The sequence below is a fragment of the Panthera onca genome, chromosome C1, assembly GCF_046562875.1.
Source record: "Panthera onca isolate mPanOnc1 chromosome C1, mPanOnc1 haplotype 2, whole genome shotgun sequence".
In the NCBI taxonomy this organism is placed as follows: domain Eukaryota; kingdom Metazoa; phylum Chordata; class Mammalia; order Carnivora; family Felidae; genus Panthera; species Panthera onca.
Window position 1 is genome coordinate 44,041,216 of NC_138346.1, and position 27,441 is coordinate 44,068,656.

General features: G+C 42.4%; 1 protein-coding gene across 1 annotated transcript in view; it reads left to right on the forward strand.

The window, feature by feature from the left end:
• The first annotated feature begins 2,298 nt into the window (after positions 1-2,298).
• The window catches only part of STAT1 (signal transducer and activator of transcription 1), a 41,587-nt gene continuing 16,444 nt past the window's right edge, over positions 2,299-27,441 (forward strand). Inside the window, exons 1-14 of the mRNA XM_060622437.3 lie at positions 2,299-2,467; positions 2,771-2,923; positions 7,382-7,510; positions 8,624-8,768; positions 10,042-10,140; positions 15,907-15,996; positions 17,002-17,080; positions 18,172-18,263; positions 18,674-18,825; positions 21,044-21,202; positions 23,058-23,150; positions 24,805-24,864; positions 27,154-27,183; positions 27,274-27,367. Coding sequence (XP_060478420.1) covers positions 7,383-7,510; positions 8,624-8,768; positions 10,042-10,140; positions 15,907-15,996; positions 17,002-17,080; positions 18,172-18,263; positions 18,674-18,825; positions 21,044-21,202; positions 23,058-23,150; positions 24,805-24,864; positions 27,154-27,183; positions 27,274-27,367 — 1,221 coding nt within the window. The 5' untranslated portion in view covers positions 2,299-2,467; positions 2,771-2,923; position 7,382. The remainder of the gene's footprint in view (positions 2,468-2,770; positions 2,924-7,381; positions 7,511-8,623; positions 8,769-10,041; positions 10,141-15,906; positions 15,997-17,001; positions 17,081-18,171; positions 18,264-18,673; positions 18,826-21,043; positions 21,203-23,057; positions 23,151-24,804; positions 24,865-27,153; positions 27,184-27,273; positions 27,368-27,441) is intronic.

Genomic DNA, 27,441 nt, shown 5'->3' on the forward strand with positions numbered 1-27,441 from the left:
TGCAGGTGAGTAGGAGGGGAAAGCCTTTTTACAGTGGACTGGCACCTCTTTTTACAGAAGGCTGCTACTTTGGTAACAAGGGTCATTGTTATCACAGGTCAGTGAATATGTGACAAGAAGAAGTATATAGATGTGGGAAGAGAAAAATAATAGACACATGTATAAACACATCCCTGGAAAATTATTTAGATCCTTTTCCTACCTGAAGTTGCCTTATTATTCCAGTTCCATCTGCTTCAAGGAGTCAATTTATCATATGGGCATACCTTCCAAGATCTAATCTAGGCTGGACTCAGGGATGCCTACCTGGGGGAGTGCCATTTAAGCTGAGTTTTTAGCTAGGACATAAAAGATGAGTTAGCCAGAAAAGAGGATGGGGGAAGGGGATGTTGCCCCAAGTAACTTTCCAAATGGAGAACTGCTGGTGAGAAGGTCCTGAGTTTGGGGAAAGAGCTTGGCATATTTGAAAAACAAAAATGCTGAAGTATGGAAAGGAAAGAGTGGCACAAGATGGGGTTAGAGAAAGTGATAGTGGAACCAGGGCTTTGTATGCTCTATTAAGAATTTTGAATTTGTAAGGGGCACCTGGGTCGCTCAGTGGGTTCAGCGTCTGACTCTTGATTTTGGCTCAGGTCATAGTCTCATGGTTCATGAGATTGAGCCCTGCATTGGGCTCTGCGCTGGGTGTGGAACCTGCTTAAGATTCTTTCTCCCTCTCCCTCTCTCTCTGCTCCTCCCTCCACCTCATAGGTGCAGGCACACATGCACGTATGCACTTTCTCCTTCTCAAAATAAATAGACGTTAAAAAGAAGTCATCATGGGATTTTTCAAGTTGGCAAACATGCTCTGCTTTGAAATCCAAAAGAAAATCACTCAAACTGTTCTAGAAGAATGGGTTAAAAGGGAATTAAGAGCAGGGTGCCTGGCTGGCTCAGGTGGTAGGGCATGTGACTCTTGATCTCAGTGTCGTGTGTTCAAGCCCCAGGTTGGGTATAGAGATTACTAAAAAAAAAATGAACTTTTTTTTTTTTTAACGTTTATTTATTTTTGAGACAGAGAGAGACAGAGCATGAACGGGGGAGGGGCAGAGAGAGAGGGAGACACAGAATCGGAAGCAGGCTCCAGGCTCTGGGCCATCAGCCCAGAGCCTGACGCGGGGCTCGAACTCACGGACCATGAGATCGTGACCTGAGCTGAAGTCGGACACTCAACCGACTGAGCCACCCAGGCGCCCCAAAAATGAACTTTTAAAAAAGGGTGGAATTAAGAGCTTAAGTGAAGCAGCCATTTGGGAATCTACCGCAATAATCCAAATGAGAAAAAAGTGCAGATGGTATAAGAGTTGCAAAGAAGTTGATGAGACTTGAGGAATGTTTAACAGGAAGAATCAGCAAGGCTGGAGGACCAGGTGTGGGGGGTGAGGGAGAAGGCAATGTCAAAGATGACTCCTAGCTCTCTGACACATGCTAACTCTAGGTAAAAAAAAAAAAAAAAAAAAAAAGGGAGGTGGCAGTTTTGAAGAGAAAGATGATGAGTTGGTTCTGAATAGAACTAGTTTGCAGAGTTTACTAGACATCCATGTGTTAAGTCCAGTGAAGACTATACACGTGTGTGAAACTTACAGGAGAGGTGTGGACAGAATCCACATGTAGAAGCCCTTCACATCTAGAGGGAAACTGAAGTTGTGGGTGAGATCATCACTGACAGTGTGAGAAATGTAGGTAAAGCTAACCAACATCTGGACCCTGACAACATTTAACATTGACCGGTTTGGCAGTGGAGTGAAGCACAGATGAAGAAGTGTGCCTGAGAGGTGGGAAGAAACAAGCAGGATGTCGTTGCATGGCCATGGAGAAAATGTTGAGAAATGGAGACGCCAACTGTTTCTGAGTGGTCCAGTAAGGTGAGGACAGAAAAAGCGCCCCCCGCCCCGGGCTCAACAACACGCAGGTCAGCTGCTAAACTTTGCTTCTAGAAAGACAACGTCCCCACCTGTGTCCTTTGTCTTGGGTTCAAGTTTGGGCCTCTGCAAATACAGACTTCCTTTTACTTGTTCTCTAAAATGTTTAGAGGTAACCGGCAGTCCGCCGAGTTGCAACACACAGGGGAAGCTTCACGTCAACCAACCCCCACCGCGGGGCTCGTCTCAAAGACTAGGGAAGGACCTCGCGGGCTGGCAGAGCGGCGGCTCCGGAGGGGAGAGAGCCCGCCCGCGGAACAGCCACGTCCGATTGGCGGATTGCAGCAGCCTCTCGGTGATTGGCGGAAGCGGAAGAAGGCGGGGCGCCGGGTGCAGTCTTTTCTCCCAGCTGGTACTTTCGTTTTCCTGCACGGAGTCTGCGGAGTGGCTCCGCCGGACCCGGGACGACGCCCGTTAGACCCCAGACCCAGTAGAGGTGACCCGGGAGCCCGGGAAAGGCAGCACTGCTGCTCCTCCGCCCACTGCTGCCCGACCCAGCGCTCAGAGTGAGTAGGCATGAGGTTCCGGGTGCCGGGGTGTGATATGCCAGGACCGCCCTGTCGGGGCCTGGTAGCCGGACGGAGAGGACGGGCTTTGCAGGTAAATCCGTCATCCCGGAAAGAATGCGTACCCACTATCACAGGTGTTCTTGGTGACAACTCGATTGTTCCTGGCAGTCGTGCTCTGGCAGTAAAGATGTCTTCTGAAATAGAATTTTCCCACATAAAACACTACATTTCCCCGTTTACCTCCACCTTTTCCTCCTTCCCGCCCCTTTCCACCACAGTCATCTTTTCTTCTTTTCACAGAAAAGTTTTCATTTGCCGCGTGCCATCTTTGGAGAGCTGTCTAGGTTAGACGCTCACATCCTGTGCATGCAAACCCAACAGTCTTGGCACCTGACGTGAATAGCTGCTGTTTGGGTTGGATCCTTAGCCCCTTGCTGGGACACAAGGTGACAGGTCAGTAATTGTTCATGGAAGCAAATGAATGAGCGCATAATTTTGGAAATTTAATTCTGATTCTATGTTTAATTTTTTTTAATGTTTATTTTTGGGAGAGAGACTAACACACACAGAGTGCGAGTGGGAGAGGATCAGAGGGAGAGGGAAACACAGAATCTGAAGCAGGCTCCAAGCTCTGAGCTGTCAGCACAGAACCCCACGCAGGCTCCAACTCACTAATGGTGAGATCAGACCTGAGCCCAAGTCAGTCGCCCAAGGGACTGAGGCACCCAGGCACCCCTGCATCTGTGTTTGAAGATGAAGGAATGTAGGGACGCCGGAGGCTTAATCGGTTAAGCGTTAGTTAAGTTTTGGACTTCAGCTTAGGTCACAGTCTCCTGGTTTGTGAGTTCGGGCCCTGTGTTGGGAAGGAACTTAATGTCTTTCAGGAATATAAAAGTTCCTGCAAACCCCCATATTAGTCTTTGAAAAAATTGTGTCTAATACTGAAGAGTTTGTGTGTATGTGTGTGTGTGTATATATATATGTGCATATATATATGTGTGTGTGTGTGTGTGTATATATATATATATATATATATATATATATATATATACGGTTGACTGCATTGGATATTGTTTGTGTAAGTTGGAGAGGTTGTTTTTATGGGACAGAAATAAGATGAGCCTCCAGCACAATCCAGTATGCTACCGCTGCTTAATGAGGATGCAGAACTCAAACTTGGTGACTGACGTATAATATGGTTGGCCCTTTACTTTCTAATTCACTATGAAATATACCAGATTTTAATTCAAACTTAGTACATACTGTCTGCAGGACACCGTCCAATGTACAGAGAATGCTTAAACAAAAAGAGCGTAAGAAGACATGGTCCCAGCAACTCTGAAACTTACATTATGCAGGGGAGAAATCATAGAGGTTAATAAGGAACTGATGGTGTAATAGAGGGTACAGAATGCAGTGAGGCACAAGTCAAAGAAAGCTGTCTCTGGATGGGTCTTAGCTTTAGGAAGAGGGGGCACCGTATCTACCTTTGAATGCCGGTAGGATTTAGAGAGGCAGAACTTTGTGGGGAGGCTGTTTTCAAGGGTGAGTGACAGCTGGAGCAAAGTAAAAATGGTGGGCATAGCCAAAACACTATCGAGAATTTGGTGAATGATTTGCTCTGTTAATGGATGAAAATAGGGTAAGGGTGCAAATCAGCCTAGGAATGGGCAAACTAGAAGTTTTGAGCAAGACAGGGATGTGGTCTATGTGTACAGCAGGAGGCTGGATTGAAAGATAGTGTTGGAGTGTTTTGTTTTGTTTTGTTTTGTTTTAGCATAGACAATCTTTATTGGCAGATGTTAAGAGTGCAAAATGGTGGGGCATCTGGGTGGCTCAGTCAGTTAAGCATCCAACTTCAGCTCAGGTCATGATCTCACAGTTTGTGAGTTCGAGACCCGCGTCGGGCTGTGTGCTGACAACTCAGAGCCTGGAGCCTGCTTCAGATGCCGTGTTTCCCTCTCTGCCCCTCTCCTGCTTGCGCTCTCAAAAATAAACATTAAAAAAAATTGAGAGTGCAAAATGGTGACAAATCCAAAGGGATGGGAAAGGAGGTGGGGCGTGGTTCCCCTTTGTCCAAGTGAGGACCCTATAATCAGGCCAATGGGCTGGGAGCACTTGACTGTGGCCACTTTGGGTCCAGCAACCTTCAAAGAACAAGCTCCTAGACAGGAGGTTCCTCACAGAACACGGGAAGGGAACAACACCCCAGAAGAGGCATGGGCTATGTCCCACACCCTGGTAGCCTAGCTCCTGCCCACCGCACAGCTTGACAGCTTGGGGTAGGGGTGTTTGGGGACTGGGCTAAACTTATCCCTCTGCAAACCCAGGTATCTGCCTCCTGCCTCATTCCCCCCCCCCCCCCCCCACCACCACATCCCGCCCCCCCACAGTGATTAGCCAGGTTGGATGGCCTAACAGGGCCCAGCCCAACCCAAAGTGAATAGTTCACATAATATACCATATTTTAGCCATTGTGTGGGTTGCAGGCCTTTGGAGACTGCAGGGATCACTGTGGGCTGACCCTAGCCAAACAACCCTTTGTAGGCCACAGAAATCAACCCAAGGTCTTGAGACTATAGAGGGGGAGTCAGCCTAACATTGGAATTTGAGCCAGGTACCTGGGGGATGATCATGTCACTCCTTGCGTTGGTTACAGGTTTTGTGAGAAGATGATATGGCTTCTAGATTTGTTAACGTGAATTTGTTAATTGCCTGTTCCATGCCAGGTGCTGTGTCTGTATGAGTTCATCCAGTCTTAACAACCACACCGTTGATAGGGAAGTGAGTTTCCTGAGGTCATGCATGTAATAAGAGGTGCTGTACCCCCTCTGGCTGACGCTCTGGCCAGCCTATTTACTTTAGGCATATACTTATTAAACACCTTGCAGGATGGGAGAGAGCCACAGATTTGGAATCTCCCACTCAGGTAAAATTAATTTGAAGTGAAAAATCAAATTCCTACAGCAGGTGTGCCAAAAGGGTGGGTTTGTGTCCATTTCTACTGGGATTTGTGAAGGCAACTATCTTTATAGTCCCACCATATCCTTACTTTTCTTTGGAAGGAAATTCGTGGAGTAGACATGACTTCATGCCTGCCCATGTGTGCTGGCCAGCCAGGACTCGTGACTCTTCCATACCCTGCTTAAAAATCCAGACCCTTCCTCAGAGGCCTGGGAAGACAAGATTCATATATACCCACTCTGCATATTGCCAGCTGTGCACTAATCCTAAATTACGCTGTGGTAATGAGAGGCTCTTTGTTTTCCTCATAGATGTGAGGACTTCCTTAAATCAGGTTTTTGTTTTCATTTCCTTAGAACTGCTGTGCAAAAACTGACTCACAGTTATCCAAATAGGTAGTATTACTTTATCGTTTGAAATTATATTTCACAATGTTGTTTCAGTCTTTAAAAATTATTACTGAGCGGCGCCTGGGTGGCTCAGTGGTTAAGGGTCTGACTTTGGCTCAGGTCATGATCTCGCAGTTTGTGACTTTGAGCCCCGTGTCAGGCTCTGTGCTGACAGCTCGGAGCCTGAGGCCTGCTTCAGATTCTGCGTCTCCCTCTGTCTCTGCCCGTCCCACGCTTACAATCTGTGTCTCTCTCTCAATATAAATAAATATTTTTAAAAATTAATTTAAAAAAAAGCATAGGGATAAAGCCCTTTGATTAAAAACAATAAAAAATAAATAAAAATAAAAATTATTACTGAGATTAAGAGTTGTGCCAGTTTTATTGTTTGTAGTAGGCCAAAAAGAAAATACATCTTTTTTAAAAGGTAGAAGACAAAAATAATTCATTTTACCATATGAATCACAAAATATAAAATACCAGTTTAAAACTCTTTGAGTTAAATTATAAATGTACTGTATTTTTAAGAGGACAGCTTGTGGAAAGTTCTTATGATTTGTCCTAAAGCAAATGTAATTAAATAATGTTTTCCATGTTTTATTTGATAAAAGTGCAGATTCATTTTGAAGGCATATTATATACCCAGCACTATTCTGGAGATATAGTGGTGAACAATCCACCCACCTTCCAATTTCTTCCCTTTGTGTGGGGAAAACAGACAGTAATCAAAATAAAAAAGACAATAGGGGCACTTGGGTGGCTCTGTTGGTTAAGCATCTGACTCTTGATTTGAGCTCAGGTCATGATCTCACGGTTTGTGAGACTGAGCCCTGGGGTTACGCTCTGCACTGAGAGTGCAGAGCCTGCTTGGGATTCTCTCTCCCTTTCCTTTCCATTTCTCTCTACCCCTCTCCCGCTTGCTCACACATATGCATGCTCTCTCTTTCTCTCTCAAATAAACATTAAAAAAATATGTATGCATATGGTAGGTTAGATGGTGGTAAGTGCTATGGAGAAAAATGCATCAGGGCAGAGGGATAGTATTCGACTAAGTGAGAGGTGATGTCAGTTTAAAAAAGGTGCCCAGAAAGGGTTTCCCTTTGACATTTGAGCAAAGGCCTGAAGATGTGTTTTCTGGAGAAGAAAAAAATATGAACTCCCAAACCTCAGTAAAAAACAGGTTTCAGAATATAAGCACCATTTAAATAATATATCTCAGAGACAAATTATGTTTTGGGTTAAGGTACTTAAAGAAGCAGAGGTGCCTGGGTGGCTCAGTCGGTTGAGCGTCTGACTCTTGGTTTTGGCTCAGGTCATGATCTCATGGCTTCATGAGTTCGGGCACCATGTTGGGCTCTGTACCGGGGGTGCAGAGCCTGCTTGGGATTGTCTCTGTCTCCCTCTCTTTCTGATCCTCCCCCACTCACACTGTCTCTGTCTCTCTCAAAATAAATAAATAAACTTAAAAAATATATATATTTAAGAAAGCATAACGCTAGATGTGCTTTCTTTGGAACTATGGTGTTCCATTCACGACCTGTGTTCTGTTCCCTTATAGGATGTCTCAGTGGTATGAGCTTCAACAGCTTGACTCCAAATTCCTGGAACAGGTTCACCAGCTCTATGATGACAGTTTTCCCATGGAAATCAGACAGTACCTAGCACAGTGGCTAGAAAAGCAAGACTGGTAAGAAAAGCCCACTCGAAGTTTTTCTATGCTTTTAAAATAATTTGTTGATTAAGTGACTTGGAAAAACATTGACTAAAAGATGAATCACACTGTGACCTTTGGGACTACTGTTGCAGAAAAATGTATTGGTTTGAAAAATGGCATGTGTCTCTACAAAGCTAAATTCATTAGTCATTAAGTACTTTTATGCTGTATGCTGTTTTGTCCATTTAATTATGATGCATACTCCTAAGTAATAAAATTAGGGGGATATCCCTAAAAACTGATACGTGGGTTTTTTTTTTTTAATTTTACCATTTGTTGATTGCAAAAATTTTAAATGTTTTAAAAGTATTCACAATATGGAGTGAAGGCCCCTTTTGTCTTTTTTCCTCCAGAAATTAGCATTAAGAGTTTTGTGCACAATTTAGAGTTCTAGAATTTTTCAAGCTAATTGTGCATAATATATTGTATATGGGTGCCTGGGTGACTCATTTGGTTAAGTGTCTGACTCTTGACTTCTGCTCAGGTCATGCTCTCGTGGTGTGAGATTGGTGGTGAGATTGAGCCCTGCATCAGGCTCCACACTGGGCTTGGAGCATCGTTGAGAGTCTCTCTTCCTTTGCCCCTCTCCCTGCTCATGCTTTCTGTCTCTCCCTGCTCATGCTTTCTCTCTCCCCCTAAAGAAAGAAAGAAAGAGAGAAAGAGAGAAAGAGAGAAAGAGAGAAAGAGAAAAGAAAAATTAGAGGTGCCTGAGTGGCTCAGTCAGTTAAGCATCTGACTTCAGCTTAGGTCATGATCTCACAGTTCATGAGTTCAAGCCCTGCATGAAGCTCTCTGCTCAGTGCAGAGCCCGCTTCAGATCTTCTGTCTCCCTCTCTCTATGCACCCCCTCACTTGTGCACACATGCACGTGCTCTCTCTCTCTCAAAATAAACATTAAGAAAATTAAAAAAAAAGAAAAATTGTACAAACTGCTGTTCTGAAAGCAACATCAGTCTTAGAAGGAGCAAAACCTGAGAACACACTTAAAATTTGTTTTTTTTAATAATTTTAATAAGGAAAGTAGTGTTTATTTTGTACGTTTAAAGTAGTTTCTAAAATGAAATGTATAAATTTCAAATCTCCTAGGGAGCATGCTGCTAATGATGTTTCATTTGCCACCATCCGTTTTCATGACCTCCTATCACAGCTGGATGATCAATACAGTCGCTTTTCTTTGGAAAATAATTTTTTGTTGCAGCATAACATAAGGAAAAGCAAGCGTAATCTTCAGGTATGACCTGGATTTTGTGTTTTAGTCAAAATGTTCCCAGGCTCATATAACAGTTTATTGAGCGTGCACTCGTTGGTATTTTTAAAAGTTACAGAGACTGTAAATAAACTACCTTTATATGGCTAATAATTTTATAGCATAAGCAAAGTAAAATACAAATTCATTTAGTAAACATGTAAGGAATTTTCAGATTTAAGTGTATCACCTGTTAGGCATCAATAAAATTCTGAGAGAAATGTGATGCTATAACCTTGTTTTGCTAGAAATTGTTGAAATTTAAGCCCAAGAAAAAGGGTTACATTTTAAAAGCAGTGGGCTATAGAAACATGTCAAAGCTCCAAGGAGATTTAGTGATGAGTCCAGTCTGAGTCCTTGGTATACAGATGAAGAATAAGTTCGGAAAGGTTTGATAACCCTGAGGCCTGATACTGAGTTGGTGAATTAGAACTAGGAGTCCACCTTTCCTTGCTTTTGGAGGAATTACCTTCCCAGGGAAGAGAAAGTCGAAGAGAGTCCCAGGCAGGAGAGAATGGGCTACAAAGTTTTAGGATTTTTTCAAAAGTACTCCCAGTATCCCCTAAGCCTGGCTACCATATTTATTTCTATATTAATGAAACTTTTCTGTTTCAATGGAGGTGAAAGCTAGCATTTTCTTGTTTCATACCATGTCACCAAACTCTTCAACTTAGGTAATTAGGAGCTTTTTCTTTTTTGTGTGAATGTATCTATGATTTTATAATACCAATGACAGGGGGAAGTCAGATTAAGTTTATAGAAATTTGATCTCCTATAGACTTGGCTTGAACATGCCTGTTACAAAGAGCTGTGATTGCCAGTATTTTGTAAACTGGCTTTGACAAAGAAATACAAAAACTGAAAAGAGTATCTTTAATCTAATTCAAGCAGAGACCAGTAGATACATTAATTGAGAAATACCATGGATAATTTCTGTACCATTTACATGGTCTCAAGATCCTAACAGAACATAATTGGTCTCAAGAACAACAGAAATTAAAGTAAAAATATTATAGGAACCATGTATGAAAATACTTGATTTTTTAATCAAGAAATAATTTACGTATCTGCACTGATTGGAAGTTTTTGTCATAATTTGTAAAAAGAATATTTACACTTTACCAAAAATAGCTTGTATAGAATTTAATAAATACAAGATGAGGCTTCTCAGTGAATAGGAGTGAATTCAATTTATAACATACAATGGCTTAAACATTCTGAAATTTAGTTTGTTTTTATTCTAACAACGGATATCTAGGATAATTTTCAGGAAGACCCAATACAGATGTCTATGATTATCTATAACTGTCTGAAGGAAGAAAGGAAGATCCTGGAAAATGCCCAGAGATTCAATCAGGTACTTTTTTTTCTAATTGAACACTAAAGATTATAGTAAAGTAAAAATGCATTCATTTATCCAACAAATATTATCAACACCCTGTTCAAGGCAATGTTGTATAGTTCTCTGATTTTATGGCCCCAAAGAATGGTAAAAACCAGATATAGAGATTTTATAGATCCAGGCTTTAAGAAAGCACCATATCTAATAGAAGTCATTCTGGTGAGGGAGAGAGGTAATATGTAAACAAAATACTTTCAGATAGTAATAATTACCATGCGGATACCAAAGCAAGATACTGTGATACAATAATGGAGTATTTGGAGGATGGGGTTGTTTCTTTAAATCAGGGTCCAGAAGCTTCTCTGAGACAAGGGGCAGGGACAGAAGCCGGCAGACAGAGGGCTCTTGCAGCAGTCCAAGGGAGAGAGGGCAGAAGTGTACTCGGGAAAGGTGCAGTCAGTAGAGGTGGGAAGAAAAGGACAGATTATGCTTTGGACATGGTACCAACGGGGCTTACAGTGAAGGATCAAATATGGGAGTGAGGGAAAGTGAAAAAAAGATGACTTCATGGATTATGACTTGAGTCACTTGGAGATACTGTTTATTGAGTTAGGGAAGAAGGAAAGGACTGGAGTAGGACTTTTATAGGACATAGTATGTATTGGAGAAGAACAGGTTGATGGGAGAATCAAGAGCTTTGTTTTAAATAGGACTGAGTTACCTCTTAAATACATAAGACATCCAAACAGGAAACGAGTCAGAGTTGTTTTAGTTCCAAGACTTTTCATCATGGTTTTGCTAATACTAATACAAGTCTTCCCATCAGTCAGGGTTCAGATTTTTTAAATTGCCATGGCATCTGTTCATTCCTTTGTTGAGTGAGTGATGGAGTGGTGAGAACAACCCAGAAGGCAGACAGTTGTGAAACCACTGGATGGGTTGTTCTGGTTAAGACCCTTCCAGTGTGAGGCTGGGGTGGAGGGGCGGGGCGGTGGGGGGTGGGGGGTGGGGGGTGGGGGGTGGGTGGAGAATGCGAGAGTATTAGAATTTAAGTAGTGGTGGTGAATGCCATTCTGCATTCGCTTTCTGGGCATTTGACCCCAGTGCTTGTGAATCTGCTGCTTTCCTGGGCATTTAGTTCCTGCCTCCTCATCACATTGAAAGCACCTTGCTGCACTAAGCATTTAAAGATATTTATTTGTTCTCAACTCAAGCTAGTTCCTCTGGTACCGGTCCTAGTGACAAAAGTGCATATCAGCGCTGGCTGCCTGGTCTCTGCAGGAGCTATGCCCATCTTCAACATGGCATTCTGCACCTGGGAGATTTTAAGCAAGAAATTTTGATTGTGTGTGACTTTCGTCTTAACACCACTGTGCGACGGGCTGGCCACTCCCGTGTCTCAAATAAACTTGAGAGGACCGCCAAGAGCAGAGACAGGCAGAAAAACAGTTTCCACTACTTTGTCCCTCAAGCATTTCTCACCTCACATTCAGCCCCGAGGCCCAGAGTTGGCATTGGGAGGCAGAGAAGGGGACTGACTTGTCTTCTCCCAGATCAGCCTTCTCTCTTGGGTATGCTTTAGGTCTTAAAAGCTTGCAAACTTTTGTCTCCCCTTTAAAAATGTAGGTAATCTGGGGAGAGGTTCTTTTTAAGCCTTTCAGAAGACACATGAGGTATCCGTGAACACCTTTAAGGGGGTTTAGTTGATTGTCTAGCTAAGAACAAGAGAAGCAAGACTTTTGGGAGTTTGAGGGAAGGATGTGGGTGTCTGAGGCCATCAGGGAAAGGGAAAAGTCACCAAAGTTACCCAGCCACTACAGGCTGGGAAACTGAGAAACAGTTCTATGCCATTTCTCCCCTTACTGAAGTAACTACATTTTGATAATATATCTTTTATTCATACTGACATCTGTATGTATGGGATGATAAGATGTCTGTATTTCATTCAAAGGAACTCCATTTGGGACCAGATGTATGGAGAGAATCTAGATAAAACAAGAATGTCCATGAATTGACTGATAGGTGTGGAAACTTATAGGTACACAGGGATTCAAGAAGTTCAGCATGTTTAAAACATGCAAAATTCAGTCTGTTCAGCGCATTTAAAGAGCACAAAATTCTGTTAGAAATGTTGAGATAGGAAAATATTGTTCCCATCATTATTTAATAGAAGAGCTTTTAGAAAGTACATTTAAGAGAATATGATATCATATGTAGATATTTCTTAGTAAACTACAAATGTTTTGTTTGCTGCCATTATAGAATGGCAAAATGTTGAAAAAGTTGTATGTATATGTATGGACAAAATTAAGGTCCATAGGGTTTGCCACAGTGGGCAGTGATCTTTTCTTTCAGGTTGGAAGGACAGACATAAAGTAGCTGTTCTGTCTTTGTGATCTTCAGTAATAATAGAGTTACCATATACTGAATGCTTACTTATTTATGTAAACATTATTTCATTTGAATAAATGTTTTCAAAACTGTCACTGAAATTAAGTATTCTTATCCCCATTTTATAGATGAAAAAACTAAGGTTTAGAAGGCAGGCACTTTGCTCATGGCCACAGAGCTAATGAGGTTTGGAATTTAAACCTAGAATTGATTGTCTGACTCTAAAACCTATTCATTAGAGAAGTCTTTTGATCTGTCTTCGGGTGTTGGATATGTGAGGTGGGATAGGATGGCATTCTGACTGGGACTTCTGACACCCATTGAGTGCCTGTCACAGATCCTTTTACTTGGACATCTGCTCATTCATTTGAAGAGAAAGCCTGCCTAAGCAGACTTTTCCTTGGTCTGGGGTGTGCAAGTAACTCCGTTCCAATTAAAACCCTCCAAACAAAGTCTATAAGGTGCAGGTGTGCAATGAGAAAATAGGAGTAAAGGACCGCGAAGGTCTCTTCCAACTTTAACATTTTTCAAAAGTTTTTATTTAAATTCCAGTACTAGTTTCAGGTATAAAATACAGTGATTCAACGCTTGCATACCCAATTTTAATGTTTGGTGTTACTGTGGTTTCCTGATTTTCCTGGTTTGTCAGAAACTTAAAAAGTTAAAGACTCACCCTGGAAGTAATATCCGACTCAAAAGTGTAGGGTGGTCGTAGTTATAGTGCTGGTATTTTTTAAGTACTTGATAGTAAAATACTTAACAGCCACCTAATATTTGGGAGTAGGGTAGAAGGATGAAGTGGGGCAGGAGAACAAGGAATAAGAAAGAGAATACCAGAGTGTGTTAGTAACTGGGACGGACTGCTGAAGTTTGAAGCAGGAGGTTTCTTGGGCCTTTGCCACAGTCACCAGATTTTTTTCTGCCAAGCATTTCCTAGTGTGACAGCAGGAAGAGAATGGGGTAGCTGTGAGTGCAGCTGCCTTCTTATAACCATCATTTCCCCATTTACTAAACTAACCTTTGACAGTGTAGGAAAAAGGAGCAGGAAGTCAGCATCCTCCAACGGCCCAGCCCCTCTGTCTGGGTGAAGAAGCCCGGCTCTTACGAGAGCCCACAGGACAATGGCATCCATGCCATACTTCTAGCAGACAACAGGAGAAATTCCTCCGAGAGACGGGAAGGCTTATGGAGCTGCTCATGGTGATACCTCATTCTGAATGGCCAGAGCAGCTCCATTTATTCCTTGGTGACATGTGGCACCTGGGGATACCAGTCATTTTAGGGCATTTTTAATACACGCTTTATATAGATACAATTCAGATGTTTTGAACTTCTGCAATTCCAGAGTATATAAAATGAAGGAAGGCTTCCAAAGATTTCTGTAAACAAAGAATAACTTTGATTACTGAAACCTAATAGAGGTGGAACGAAAAAGAATATTATAGGCCAGTTTCACTTATGAATATCAATGTAAAGTCCTAAATAAAATATATTAGTGATCAAAGTTAAATAATACAGTAAGAAAATAATATGACCAAGTAAGATTTATTCCAGATTATAATAATTACAGAGTTTATTGTGACTGGGAAATTCATTAATGCAACTCATTATGTAAACAGAGACAAAGAAGAAAAAGCATGTGCTTATCTCTACAGTTGCTGAAAAGGGCTGGCAAAATCCAACACCCTGATAAGAGACATTAAGTAAAATAGGAATTGATGGATATCTCTTTAGCCTATTAAAATATACATCTCTCAGTTCTATAAACAGTAACTTACTTGGTTTGGAAAACAGTAGTAAGTCAGAACCATGGCAAGGATGTTCACCGTTTCCCCTAATATTTAGATAACGTTACATTGGTGGTATTCACCAATGCAGTTAGGCAAGAGAAAACCATTAGAAGCATAAGAATCAAAAGCAACATCATAAAGATATCGGCTCTCCCTAAGTTATTCATAATTTTAATGTGATCCGAATAGAAATACCGAGTTGCTTTCTGAAGCTATGAAAGTCATCAGGAAAGTAAACATGCAAGAATAGCAAGGAAATGCATGAAAAAAGTACAGCAGTGAGATGGGACCAGCCCTATTAGATATACTCCAAACCCTCTGTAATCAAACACTGTTCAGGCGCTCAGGCTTATGAAGAAAAAGCCCCATGGGAAAGAAAAGAAAATCTAGGAGTTGAAACCAGGTACATAAAATTTGGGTGATAAAAGTGGCAACTGAAAGTTCTGGGGAAAATACGAATTTCTCACTAAGTGTTTTTAAGATGAACGGATAACCAATTGGGAAAAAGTTAAAATTGGAGCCATACTTCACAGTAAACACAGGAATAAACTTCAAATGGATCAGAGATCTAAAAGTAAAAAAGAAAAAAAACTATGCACGGTCTAGGTTAAAAATGGGTGAACTCCTTTATAATCTGTCAGTACAGAAGGGCTTTCCAATAGGGAAAATCCAGATATGAAAGAAGAAAATACTGATAGATTTGAATATATAAAAATACCCACATAAAATCTGTGCTGTGTAGGACTCTATGTAAGAAAGTTTGATGGGCACAGTTTTTGCCATGGGAGGGGCTTTAACTCTAAACAAAAATAGCATCTTTCTAGAATCTCATCTATATGAGAACAGTCTCGTGTTTACCACTCTGCCACTTGGGCCTAGGACGTTGCCTGACCTTGACTTAGTGTCTTGTAAGTCCTACTGTGTGAGTCATGGAACACCTTATGTAATGAACACGTAGACACTGCTATGTCCATGTCCTGATTATCGAGGATGGGACCAAATACTATCAGTGTGTCTGGGTTGACAGTCATTATTGCTTTAGGGTAGCCGCTACTCATTGAAGTCCTTCAATGGCAGTGCTGTTCAATTTTGATAGGCCTCTGAATCACTTGGGATCTTGTCACAATGGAGCTTCTGATTCAGTAATCAGATTAGGACCCGAGAGTCTGCATTTCCAGCAAGCTCCCAGGTGGTAAGGTACTGCAGGTCTGGGGACCACACCATGAATCACAAAGCTTTGAAACAAGTACAGGGTTAATAAGAAAAATCTTGTCTACAGAATTTGAGAAACCGTGAAATAAACTTCTTATGTGGTACCATGCAACTGTGTGAATTAATGGAAAACTCCAGAAATACTCTGTTTATATTAGGCATGAACTGAGCCTAGTCTTTCCGTAGCCTTTTTAATAGTTTATCAGCATTTTCCAGGTCCTTGAGAACTGAGCTATTTCTTGTCAACACCCATGTGGGAAGCTTGGAGGTTTTGGAAGGTCTGGGAGGTAGGTAAGAGCACAGGGTATGGACTTGACTTTGGAGAGTAACCAGCGGGTAAATATGCTAGAAGAAATGATACTTGTTAACCACGCACCTCCCATTACAGGCGCAGTCGGGGAATATTCAGAGCACTGTGATGTTAGACAAACAGAAGGAGCTTGACAGTAAAGTCAGAAATGTGAAGGATAAAGTTATGGTGAGTATTGAGTAAATATATACATTTAGCCTCTTTTTGTAAAGGAAAAAGCTTTCAATTACTCGAATGTGAACGTGGTAACTAATTTGTTTTTCAAGTAGTTGAGAGAAAAGTTTTGCTGAAGTTCCAGACCATAAGTAAACAAATTGGTTAAACCAATGAGCAGATAGACTTTTATGGCCCCTTTTATAACTTCCAAACATTGAGCTTATCTCTTTCTTCCTTGCGAGATTGTGCAGAAACTGTCGACTTTGCCCCATCACACAATAAACTAGATGTTGCTGCTCTAAATAGCCTTTTATGTCTATGCTTCTCAAATCTGGGGTGTTCCTGGGATTACACAGAGCTCCAGCATGAACATAGCTCATCTTTTTCAAGCACCTGTTTTACTCTAAAACTTGAAAAGGGAACAGAAACATTTCACTTGAAAGAAATCCTGATACATTTCTGATTAGAATAAAATATCCACAACAATTTTAAGATAAAACCTGTAAGGTCATATGAAAGCAGAGAGCTGCTTTGGTGCCCTTGGTGGCCTGTGTTCACCCCCCTGTACGGTGAGAGCTAAGTCGGAAGAAGAGACAAGGGGTCTTGCTTTACACCAGGACTGTATCTGTGGGAAAGGCCTTCCAGCTGAGAGGTGTGATCTCATCTGGATATTGGTCACCCCAGTGTGGATTTGACTTTGTGCTTCAGACAGTGCCTTTCCAAATTCCAGATTCTTTGAAGCAACTTTATCCTGCAGCCTTCTAAGGAAACACTTCATTAGAAATCAAGTAAGCCCAGTCTGGAAATAGCCATATGTTTTCCTTTCTAAAAAAAAGTTCTTACATACTTATTAAGGACGTTGAAATTATTATGTATGTGATTAGAATTTTGCAAGTTGAATCCATCTTTGAGGGAGCTGGATTGTTACCATGGTTTTCTGGGTCCTATGGAAACAATCTATTTCCTAAAGTCTTTGGAAGCAGATGGGTGAAAACCTGTTTATGTTTTTGTTTGTAGTGTATAGAGCATGAAATCAAGACACTAGAAGACTTACAAGATGAATATGACTTTAAATGCAAGACCTTGCAGAACAGAGGTAAGAGTTAACATCGAAACAGTGCCCATTGGCTGTCTTTTTTTTTTCTGTTTACACTAGATAAAGAAGACAAGTATGTCTTCACATTTGCCAAACGCTTTATGACTCTGAATTGCTAGTCTTGGCTTCTTGATGACTCAAGCCAGGGTCTTAACCTCTGTACTGTTGACATTTTGAACCTGATAATTTTTTTGTTGTTGTGAGGGGCTGTCCTACACGGGAGACGTTTAGCAGCATCCCTGACTTCTTCCCACCAGATGGCAGTAGAACTATTTCCCTAATCCCCAGTGGTGACCACCAAAACTGCCTCCATACCTTGCCGAATGTTCTGCGGTGGGGGCCGGGGGGAGTACCACCCCCAGTTGATAACCCCTGGTTATGTGTTATTCACTGTACTTCTTGTACCTGGCCCACTGATGGACATAGACTGACCGGTGTGCGGGGTTTCCCTGTGCGAATGCCAGAAGCTCCTTCAAGCATTGCAGCTCCACATGTATACTCTGCAGAGAAGTTTAGCATTGCTCTTCATGTTTTAAAGCGGTTTTGCTCTATTTTGTTGCTTGTTTTTCATGATGGCAGGCCATTGACTGAAAAGAACCCAAAAGCATGCATTGTGTAAAATATGTTAGGTACTGCTGTAACCCTGGCTGTCATTTGGAGGGTACCAAGGTTAATGTGGAGAGATGATTAGTATAATTTGAGGAATAGTAGGAGAGAAAGGAACCTCAACTACTACTTCCTAATACTTCTCTTCCAAAGCTACAGATATGCTTTGTGTAAATTTTTTATATGAGATTTTGAATTTTGTCACTTATGTGCATTTAGGTAATCTGGCAGTGATTTAAGAACCAGACGGTAACTGTTCCCAGTTTCCATGGGTCATTGAAAACAAGTGTACTTTGTTTCAGCCTGTCAGTTTTTATTCTTAGGACATTTTTCTTATTTTGTTCAGTACAAACTGAAGACCAAACTTTGATCTATCACCAGATAGCATTTGGATTATATTTCTTCTAAGTGTTTGTGAATCTTGGATTTAGTGGGTTTTGGTTTTTTTACATTTATATTTATCTGCTCTCTCTCCCAATTCACAGAACATGAAACCAATGGTGTGGCAAAAAATGATCAGAAACAAGAACAGATGTTAATCAAGAAGATGTATTTAATGCTTGACAGTAAGAGAAAGGTAGTGATTCGCTTTCCAGAATAACATGTTGCTTCTGTCACAGGCTGGAAATAATGGACATGAAGTGTATAATAGATGAAGAATTATTTGTATAACCACTTGGCTTAGAGCCCCAGTTGAGATATTTGCTTTTGCTTTTAAAAAATGTTTTTATTGTTTATTTATTTTTGAGAGAGAGAGGGAGAGTGTGTGTGCGTGAGTGAGCAGGGATGGGGCAGAGAGAGGGGGGAAAAAGGCTCTGAAGCAGGCTCTGTGCTATAGGCTCAGACTCACAAACCATGAGATTGTGACCTGAGCTGAAGTCAGACACTTAACTCACTGAGCCACCCACATGCCCCTAAAAATTAATGTTTTTAAATTCAGTGATTAAAGATGAACTTATTTCACTTTACTTCTTTCTCTCTCTTTAGGAAGTAGTTCACAAAATAATAGAGTTGTTGAACATCACCGAACTTACCCAGAAAGCCCTGATTAATGATGAACTGGTGGAGTGGAAGCAGAGACAGCAGAGTGCCTGTATTGGGGGACCCCCCAACGCTTGTCTTGATCAGCTGCAAAACTGGTAAGATTCTCCAAAGCTGGCTGGCTAACCCCACGAACTCCTGAAGCGCACATTTGAGTTGTTGTTAGTGAAAGGACCCTGTCAAAACTTTGGTTTAGAGTTTGATGTAGTCCAGCTTCTTCTTGCCCTGGAAGCACTCACTTGCAAAGCACACGTTTGTCATGCATGTGGCCGAGTTCAGCCAAGTTCTGCTTGGTTTGGAGCACTCCTCTCCCTACTCTACGTGTACCGTGGGATGCATCATTTGTGCCAAAACATTGGTGACGTCGCTGTCACGTAAACACACTTAACAACTTGAGCCCTGATGTTTTCTTAAACACAAAATAGTCTGAGACATTTTCTAGGCTTCCATGAGATCATAGTTTGTTGTGGACCATTCATTTGCTCATCATCGAGTAAACACTTATTAAACGCCATATGCCTGGCACTGGGCTAGGATCTGGCGACACGTGATGAATGGTTTTTGGTCCTCTCAGTGTGGAGGCGGGAGGTAGATGTAATCATTCCATGCAGTAGAATGTTACCAGTGCTCTAACAAAGGTCTGTCGAGAGTTCTGTGGAAGATGAGGGAAGGAGTCAGCAGGACAGGTTTCTGAAAGGACGTGGTCTTGCACAGACTCTTGAGAGTGAAGACGAGTACTTCGTGGAGACCAGGGAGGAGACCAGCATGGACTGAGGCAGAGGAGAGGAGCGGCTGGGCATGAATGGGGGTCTGCAGTACCCCATATTGGATGATGGGAGAGTGGGGTGCCGGGGAGGACAGGAAGAAAGTGGAGGTGGCAAGATGCTGGAACCTGGTTGTGGAGGCTCCCACACAGTGCTAGGAACGGGACTTTGTCCAGTGGGTGCTGGTGAGCCAGGCAGGCTTTTTGTTTAAGTGGAGATTTACTTCTCTATTTTATTTTTTACTTCGAAAGGTCGCTCTGGCAGCAGTCAGGAGGAAAGGCTAGAGACAGAAAAGCCAGCTGGGCGACTGGGAACATGTTAGTGTCGTTTGGGGGAGGGCCAACAGACCAGAATGGGTGGGAGACTGGATCAGAGAGGAGATGAAGGGATGGTGGCCTGGAACAATTTCCAGGGGCCCAAGGACCAGAGATCTCGGGAGGTTCTCTGGATGCTACTTTTTAAAAAATTCGCAATTAATATTCAGTCATTTATTTTTATTCTATAGATTGCCTGCTCATATTCCAAATTTCTTTTTGGTTAGCACAGAGCTTCCTAGCCCAGTGTGCCTCCGTGGGCCTCGAGGGGCACTGACCCCCCTGTCCTCCTAGTGCTCTGGGAGGCCCTGGGCTGTCTGGAGCCTCCTTGTGGTCATTTAGGCCACGGGGAGCCTCTTCCAGAGCCGCAGATGCCCTCCAGTGTCCTCCACTGTTCTGTCCATAGACTGTCATTTTCTTGTGTGTGCCATGGCCTGAAATGTGGGGAAGCCCTGGGTTAGAATCCACCTGGAACTTGCCCACCCACCATTAGCCTACCTTCTTTCATGGTCAGGGGCTGCTCTCTGGGTGCCTTGAACAGCATTCGGGAAATGGAACTGTGAAGTGAAGGAAATGTATTTCGCTGGGAGAAGATTTTCTTTTGTCATTACTCCAGCTAGTCAAGTGACAGTCCCACAACCTGACTTGGCTCAGAGGCACTTTACAGTCGGCAAGGAGGAAACTGAAGCAATCACTGGTTTCCTCCTTGGCTAATATTTTGAGTGTCTGGATTGAGTGCTTTGCCTTCTCCTTTCAGTTCAGTGAAACTATGACCTTGGTTCCCTCTTTTCCTCCTTCCCCAGGGCCTGCCATTCCTATATGTGGGCTCCTTGCTGCCTCCCGCATCACCTCTGATGAAGTCTGCCTCGCTGTGTCCCTTGCCTCTGCCCTCCTCTTTACCCTCTCCCTTTAAATCTCAATTATCTTACAGGTCAGGGGAAATCACAGATCCCCAGCGGGCCGCACCCCACCCCGCCCCATCTCCTCAGGTCCGTCTCGAAGTGTAGGGAGGTCTTTGACCTGGGCTGTAATCAGTGCCATTGGTTTCTTCTCCCTGAATAACTGCCCTTGAACACCAAGATGAACCTTGTTCTCTATTTCTCCCTGCAGTGTGTGGCCATGCAGATAACATCGTGTGTTGCCCGTAAAAACCTCTTGTTGATCTCCGTGATTCCCTGTGATCCAGGCTGCTTTATGATAGCCTGCGATTGAGACCCGTGTGTCTTGTCCCTCCCCAGGTTCACCATAGTTGCCGAGAGTCTGCAGCAGGTTCGTCAGCAGCTTAAAAAGCTTGAGGAATTGGAACAGAAATACACCTATGAACACGACCCTATCACAAAAAACAAACAAGGGCTGTGGGACCGCACCTTCAACCTGTTCCAACAGCTCATTCAGAGGTAACTTGAGGGGGATTGGTTTGTATCTTCTGCAATTATTTTGCTCGGGAAAATGTTATGGTGATTCAGATCATTTAGAGGTGTTTAATAGGTTATATAAAAATTTTTAGGGCAGTCACCTCTTTCCAAATTCCTGTCTATGCCATTGGCTTTCCATTCTTGTGGCTATCTAGACTGATAACTTGTCAGTTTTACTCCTTGGGCCACTCTGTGCCAAGACCTGTCAAGTCTATCCTGGTGTCCCCTCCTTGCCACACCAAGGCCTCATCCTGTCTCCAGCTCTCAGATCCTCTCTGCTAGACTCATACATGGTCACCTCCCAAGTGCTTCCCTTCTCAGCCCCTGCCTCCCTAGTCCCTGTGACCCTGTGTTTTCCAGAGCAGACTTCAGCCTGTCTCTCTGTCACCTCATCCAGGTGGAGCCCCCTACTACACACTTGTACCCTATGTCCACAGTCCCAGCTGGCCACTCCGCGGTGAGCTTCTGCACGTGCCTCGTTTTGGCAGACCTCGTGCCCACCACATATAGTCGCTTTGCCTTGCCTCTCGTAACTATTTCCTCCACCTCTCTCTTGAACGTCATCTCAAAATTGTAAATCTCAGCTTATATCTAATCATGAAATCTTCCAGAGTTCCCGAATATGTTACCTCCCTTCAAGATCTGCCTGGTTCAGTCTTCATTCTTGTCCCATTCTGGATTTATTATGTAATTGTGTATGTATTTCTGTTGTCTGTGACATAAATTGGGAAGTTCTTGGAAGACAGACATGTGCATTTGTCATCTTTTTGTCCCCCATAAGGACCTTGTACAGTGCCTTGCCCACCGGCAGGTGTTCCACATATGCTTAGCAGATGAATAAATGGCACTGAGGGGCGCCTGGGTGGCTCAGTCGGTTAAGCATCCGACTTCGGCTCAGGTCATGATCTCGTGGTTCACGAGTTCGAGCCCCGCGTCGGGCTCTGTGCTGACAGCTTGGAGCCTGGAGCCTGCTTCCGATTCTGTGTCTCCCTCTCTCTGACCCTCCCCCCATTCATGCTCTGTCTCTCTCTGTCTCAAAAATAAATAAACGTTAAAAAAAATAAAAAATAAAAAATAAATAAATGTCACTGAGTAGAAAGAAGCATAGAGTTCATATTGCAATTTAGTCTTCATGTTAACTTGACATGTGGCTAATGTCCAAACAGGAATGCCTCAGTGCTATTGTTTTAAAATAATCAAGGATATTTATTTACTAGGGTTTTGGAATGCAAATCCGATACTTTTTTTAATGAAAATTAAGGCTTGGAAATGTTTAGTAGATAGATAATAAGTATTACTAAACAATTTTACTGGAAGAACAGTTTTTCAAAGGATACCAAAATACCCATTTCAAATTATGGTAGTAAGGCAATATGTTACATGGTTCATTTTCAACTGTAGTAAAATTTCTTTTTATTTATTTTTTTTGTTTATTTTTATTTTAAAATTGGGATGCAGTTAACATACAACATTACATTAGGTTCCGGTGTACAACATCATGATTTGATATTTGCATATGTTGCAAAGTGATCACCACAGTAAGTCTGGTTAGCAAATTTGGTTCTTCATGCAAATTCATAAATGAACATAACCCAACTCAAGGTTTTCATTATTGACGGTATCACAGTTCACTGCAACTACTCTGATCTTTTTGAGTATAAATTTGGTGTGGGGATTTCTGTGCTGACTAGCAAACCTCACTTTATCAACTCGTTCGAATCTTCCAAACTGAGTTTGAGCTTGTGCCCTCTAACCCCCTCTCCTGTTGAGGGAAAATAATTCATACTCCCTCAGCATTAATGGAAATGCTAATCTGCACTCTGCTTGGAACTTACAGCTCATTTGTGGTGGAAAGACAGCCTTGCATGCCAACTCATCCTCAGAGGCCACTAGTCTTGAAGACTGGGGTCCAGTTCACCGTGAAGTTGAGGTAATTGAGAAAAGATGGAATCATTAGACCTTCTGCCATGAAGTTTGCATCCCTCAGTTCCTTCACAACACTGTCATATAGAGTGCTTTAGAGGAAGCAATTTTGCAGTAGGCATTTCTTTTCTTTTTTTAAGTTGTATTTATTTAGGTAATCTCCACACCTAATGTGGGGCTCACACCCATGACCTTGTAATCAAGAGCCTTACGCTCTGAGCCAGCCAGCTGCCCCTGTAATAGGCATTTCAATGGGAATTCTTATTTAGAGTATCTAAGAGTCTGTCTGTCCTATTAAAATTAGAGCTATAACAGATACATATGTACACACACCTGATATTTTCCCGCGTGATAAATGTAATGCACGTTCACTATAGAAAGGAATTCAGCATTGCAGAATTGAAATAGTAGAGAGTAAAAGTTCCCAGCAGCCTCATGCTCTCCTGAGTATAAGCTTGTAACCTAGGCTTTACATACCCCTGCAACCATATGTGGTGTGTGTGAATATGGACTCATGACACATGTTTTTTTAGTGAATGGGCTCATAGCTTTCATCAGTTTTTCAAAGTTGTGTGTCATCTAAGTTGTCTGTAGACCACCATGGTAAACAGCCTAGTGTCAGTACTCTCAGATTTCTGTCCATGTCCATACAAATACATACATACATTTATATGTGTATGTGTGTGTGTCTGTGTACACACACACACACACACACACATATATATGTTTTTATACATAGATACACACATATGCAAGTACGTAATATACAGTATTTTATTTTTAAAAATAAGGATTCTGCTATACGTGTTTTTCAGCCTGTTTTTTCTTCAGTAAGAAATCATAGAAGTGTTTCCATGTGAGACCATGGCTTATCTTTCTTTTTTTGAGTGGCAGATTTATTTAACTAGTCTTCTACTGATGAGCAGCTGGACTCTGAAGAGCTACATTGGCCTTCAGAGTTGGCCTCGGTCCCCTTTCCTGGGGTGCTGCTGAGCGAGGTCCCCAGTTGCTGCTTCCCGGTTGCTGGTCTTATAGCACCACACTCAGGCACCCTCGGGGGACCAGAACTCACAGCCAGAAGGGACACTAAAAATCTAATCCCATCCGCCTGCCCCACTAAGTGCAGCAGACCAGTGAGGGGCTCCTTCCTGAGGTCTGTAGCTCATCAGAGAAGACACATGCACATCTTAGCCCTACGTTCCTTCCTTCCGATGTTAACCTGTTTTTTCTGATTATGGATAAGAGTTCTTATTTTTTTCCCAAGAGAACAAACATTAGTCACAAGTTTTAGTAAAAAGTACATTTGCAATTTGTCACCCATATAATTGTCCAAAAGTAGAAATCTTGATAAAACCCAGTGTTGGCAAGGCTGTATAGGGAAGCAGGTACCCTCACTCACATTTGGTGGGAATGTAAAATCAGTGATGCTTTCTATCAGAATTTAGTGTTACAGTTTTGCCCCAGCAATTCCATAGCTAGGAATTTATTTTGCAAATACAATTAGAAAATATTCCAAGTTGACATACATGAATGTTGATTCTATTGTTTGTAATAACTGGAGGGAGTGAGGATTCGTGAAACCTTCTCCAATAGGGAATTGATATAATAAATAAACTCTAATAATTTTTTAAAGTAATAATGACTTTTATTTTTCATTCCAGACTGTTGGTGAAATTGCAGGAGCTGAATTATAATTTGAAAGTCAAAGTCTTATTTGATAAGTAAGCTATCTTTAATATTATCTAATATACATACACTATTGAAATTCTGGTTTTGTTAACCAAACATGGATGGAAGCACTAGAGCTATTTATAAGTGATCCCAGGAGATTTAAAAAAAATTTTAAGTTCATATATTTATTTTGAGAGAGTGCACGAGTAGGGTGGGGGCAGAGAGAGGGTGGGAGAGAGAGAATCCCAAACAGGCTCCGTGCTGTCAGCACAGAGCCTGATGTAGGGCTCAAACTCACTAACCATGAGATCATGACTGAGCTGAAATCAAAAGGCAGACACTTAACGAACTGAGCCACCAAGGCGCCCCTAAGTGATCCTAGGAGATATAAATTGATAGCTCCCATTCTGGACATTGGGAGCTTCCTTTAGAGCTGATAACATGCTGGTGCCTTTTGAGACTATAAGTGAACAAAAGAATGAGTGTATTTTATTCACATGAGTTTGTAGTGATCAAGTCTTGCATACTACCCCACCTCCCTCCTAGGCCAGCCCCAGAGGAGGAGAGGCCTATGATCACACACAGGCTGAGGATCCTCGAGGCTGCAGTGATTCTGCGGCCAGTTGTGGGGTCGTTTCTGGAATGACGATGACAGCATTTTGCGGGGACTGTGTGGAGCCTGCTGGATGCACCCTTGTCTCTTCTGGGCAGTAGGGACCTGGGAATGGATGGGGTCTCTCACAGGGGGTCTAGGTGGAGCAGTCCCATCCCATTTTGCCCTTAGACCTTAGACCTGGACTAGCACTGACCTAGCTACTGTCTCCCCTCTCTGCCCCACCCTTGATACATTTAATGTTTTTGTGTGTAACGTACTGATTTAGCAAGTTTCAAGACCATTTATGATAATCCAGGTTTCCTCTGGTATTCTAGCTTTCCGCCCTGTAACAATATTCTTTCTTATAGTCTGTGCCCTTGTCTTTCCTGCCATCATCTTTGGTTTCTCTGTGTATCAGCTTTTGCTACATAACAAATCACCCTGAACCTAGTGGCTTAAAACCCAAAAAAGTTATCCTTTCTCTTATTCTGTGAGTGGTAGGTGGTCTTTCTGGGCTGGACCGGCTTGTTTGTTGCTGAGTGGTCCAGCATGGACTTGTTACATGTGTGAGGGCTGGGATAACCGAGCCCTTCTCCATGTGGTTCTCAAGGGCGAGCCAGGGCTTTATGGCATAGTGACAGCATCCCAGGTGGGTAAGAAGAGCAGCATGAGAGGCCTGTTGGGGCGAGACTTGGAGCTTGTACAGCATCCCTCCCATCCATTCTATTGGCAAAACCAAGTCAGAGTTGCCTAAAGTTCAAGGGAAATACTCTCAATGTCTTGAAATGAAGTGTGGCAGAGATTTTATGGCTGTTACGTGTGTTACCACACTGTGCTCTATCTCAGTCTCTCTTTTGGTTTGTTACAGCTCTTTTGTCTTTTCTCTCTGTTCCAGCTCTGAGTTTCCTCTTAGCTCTGACAAGGAAGCTTTGTGTCACACTGTTCGTTCCCTTCATTTCAGATTCTTTTTTTCTTTTCTAAAACTGGAGAAAATTGGTCGCTCACATAGCTAATGGTGATGGTCATTCACAGAAATGTTGAATTTCTAGTTGAGATAGGAAAGGAAGCTAACCCATGTAACTGTGAGTGTGCTGATGTTTTCTAATCTGTGCCTACTCCTCACAGATAACATGGGTAGTCTGGAACGTGACTGAGTAATCACTAAATTTATATAAGAGGCAAAGTCGCTCAAGATTTAACCTCAGACTTAAACTGGACAGTTTCCCCCAATAATTGACTATTCTTGCACTCTCATAAAAGTATTAAAGATAGTAGAGAATAAAAAGGTTTGTGCTGTCACATTGGAAGTTCCCTTAGTTTTCTAAGAGCAGAGATTGCTCTCTGCTGCCCCAGTGCTTAGCATGGGGCCTCACACCGGGTATGTGATTGCTCAGGACGTAGCCCTGACTGTAGCTGACTTACGTTTATGGAGGGTGTGCTCTGTGCTCTTTCACCCGTTGTCTTTTACCCCTCGCCAAATCCTGTAAGGTCGGTGCTGTTGGCACCTCATGGTACGGATGATAAACGTGAGGCCCGGAGAGTTTATCTGTTGCACGTCCCTCCGCCGCCCTGGGCAGAGTTAGTGGTGGTTGATTGAGGGAGGGAGCGAGTGAATGAAATGGCAGAAAACCCACAGGTGTAGATTTTGTGTTGGTCTTTTACTTATAGGTATACTTTCATATTTTTCTTAAAGCTCAGTTCAAAATTTAAATATACATATATGACTTTCTTTTTTTTTTTTCAGAGATGTGAACGAGAGAAATACAGTAAAAGGGTATGTCAAGTACTTTGTACTATATTTTACTACCTTTGTTTAATAGTTCTGAGCCTTTTAAGCATCTCTACTCTGTATATTCTGTTGTAGATTTAGAAAATTCAACATTTTGGGCACACATACAAAAGTGATGAACATGGAGGAATCCACCAACGGAAGTCTGGCCGCCGAATTTCGACACCTGGTAGGGAGACCAGTTTTCTGTGTTTTATGCGGCGTCTGGCTTGCTAGGACTTTATTTCCGGTGCAGTGGCACTC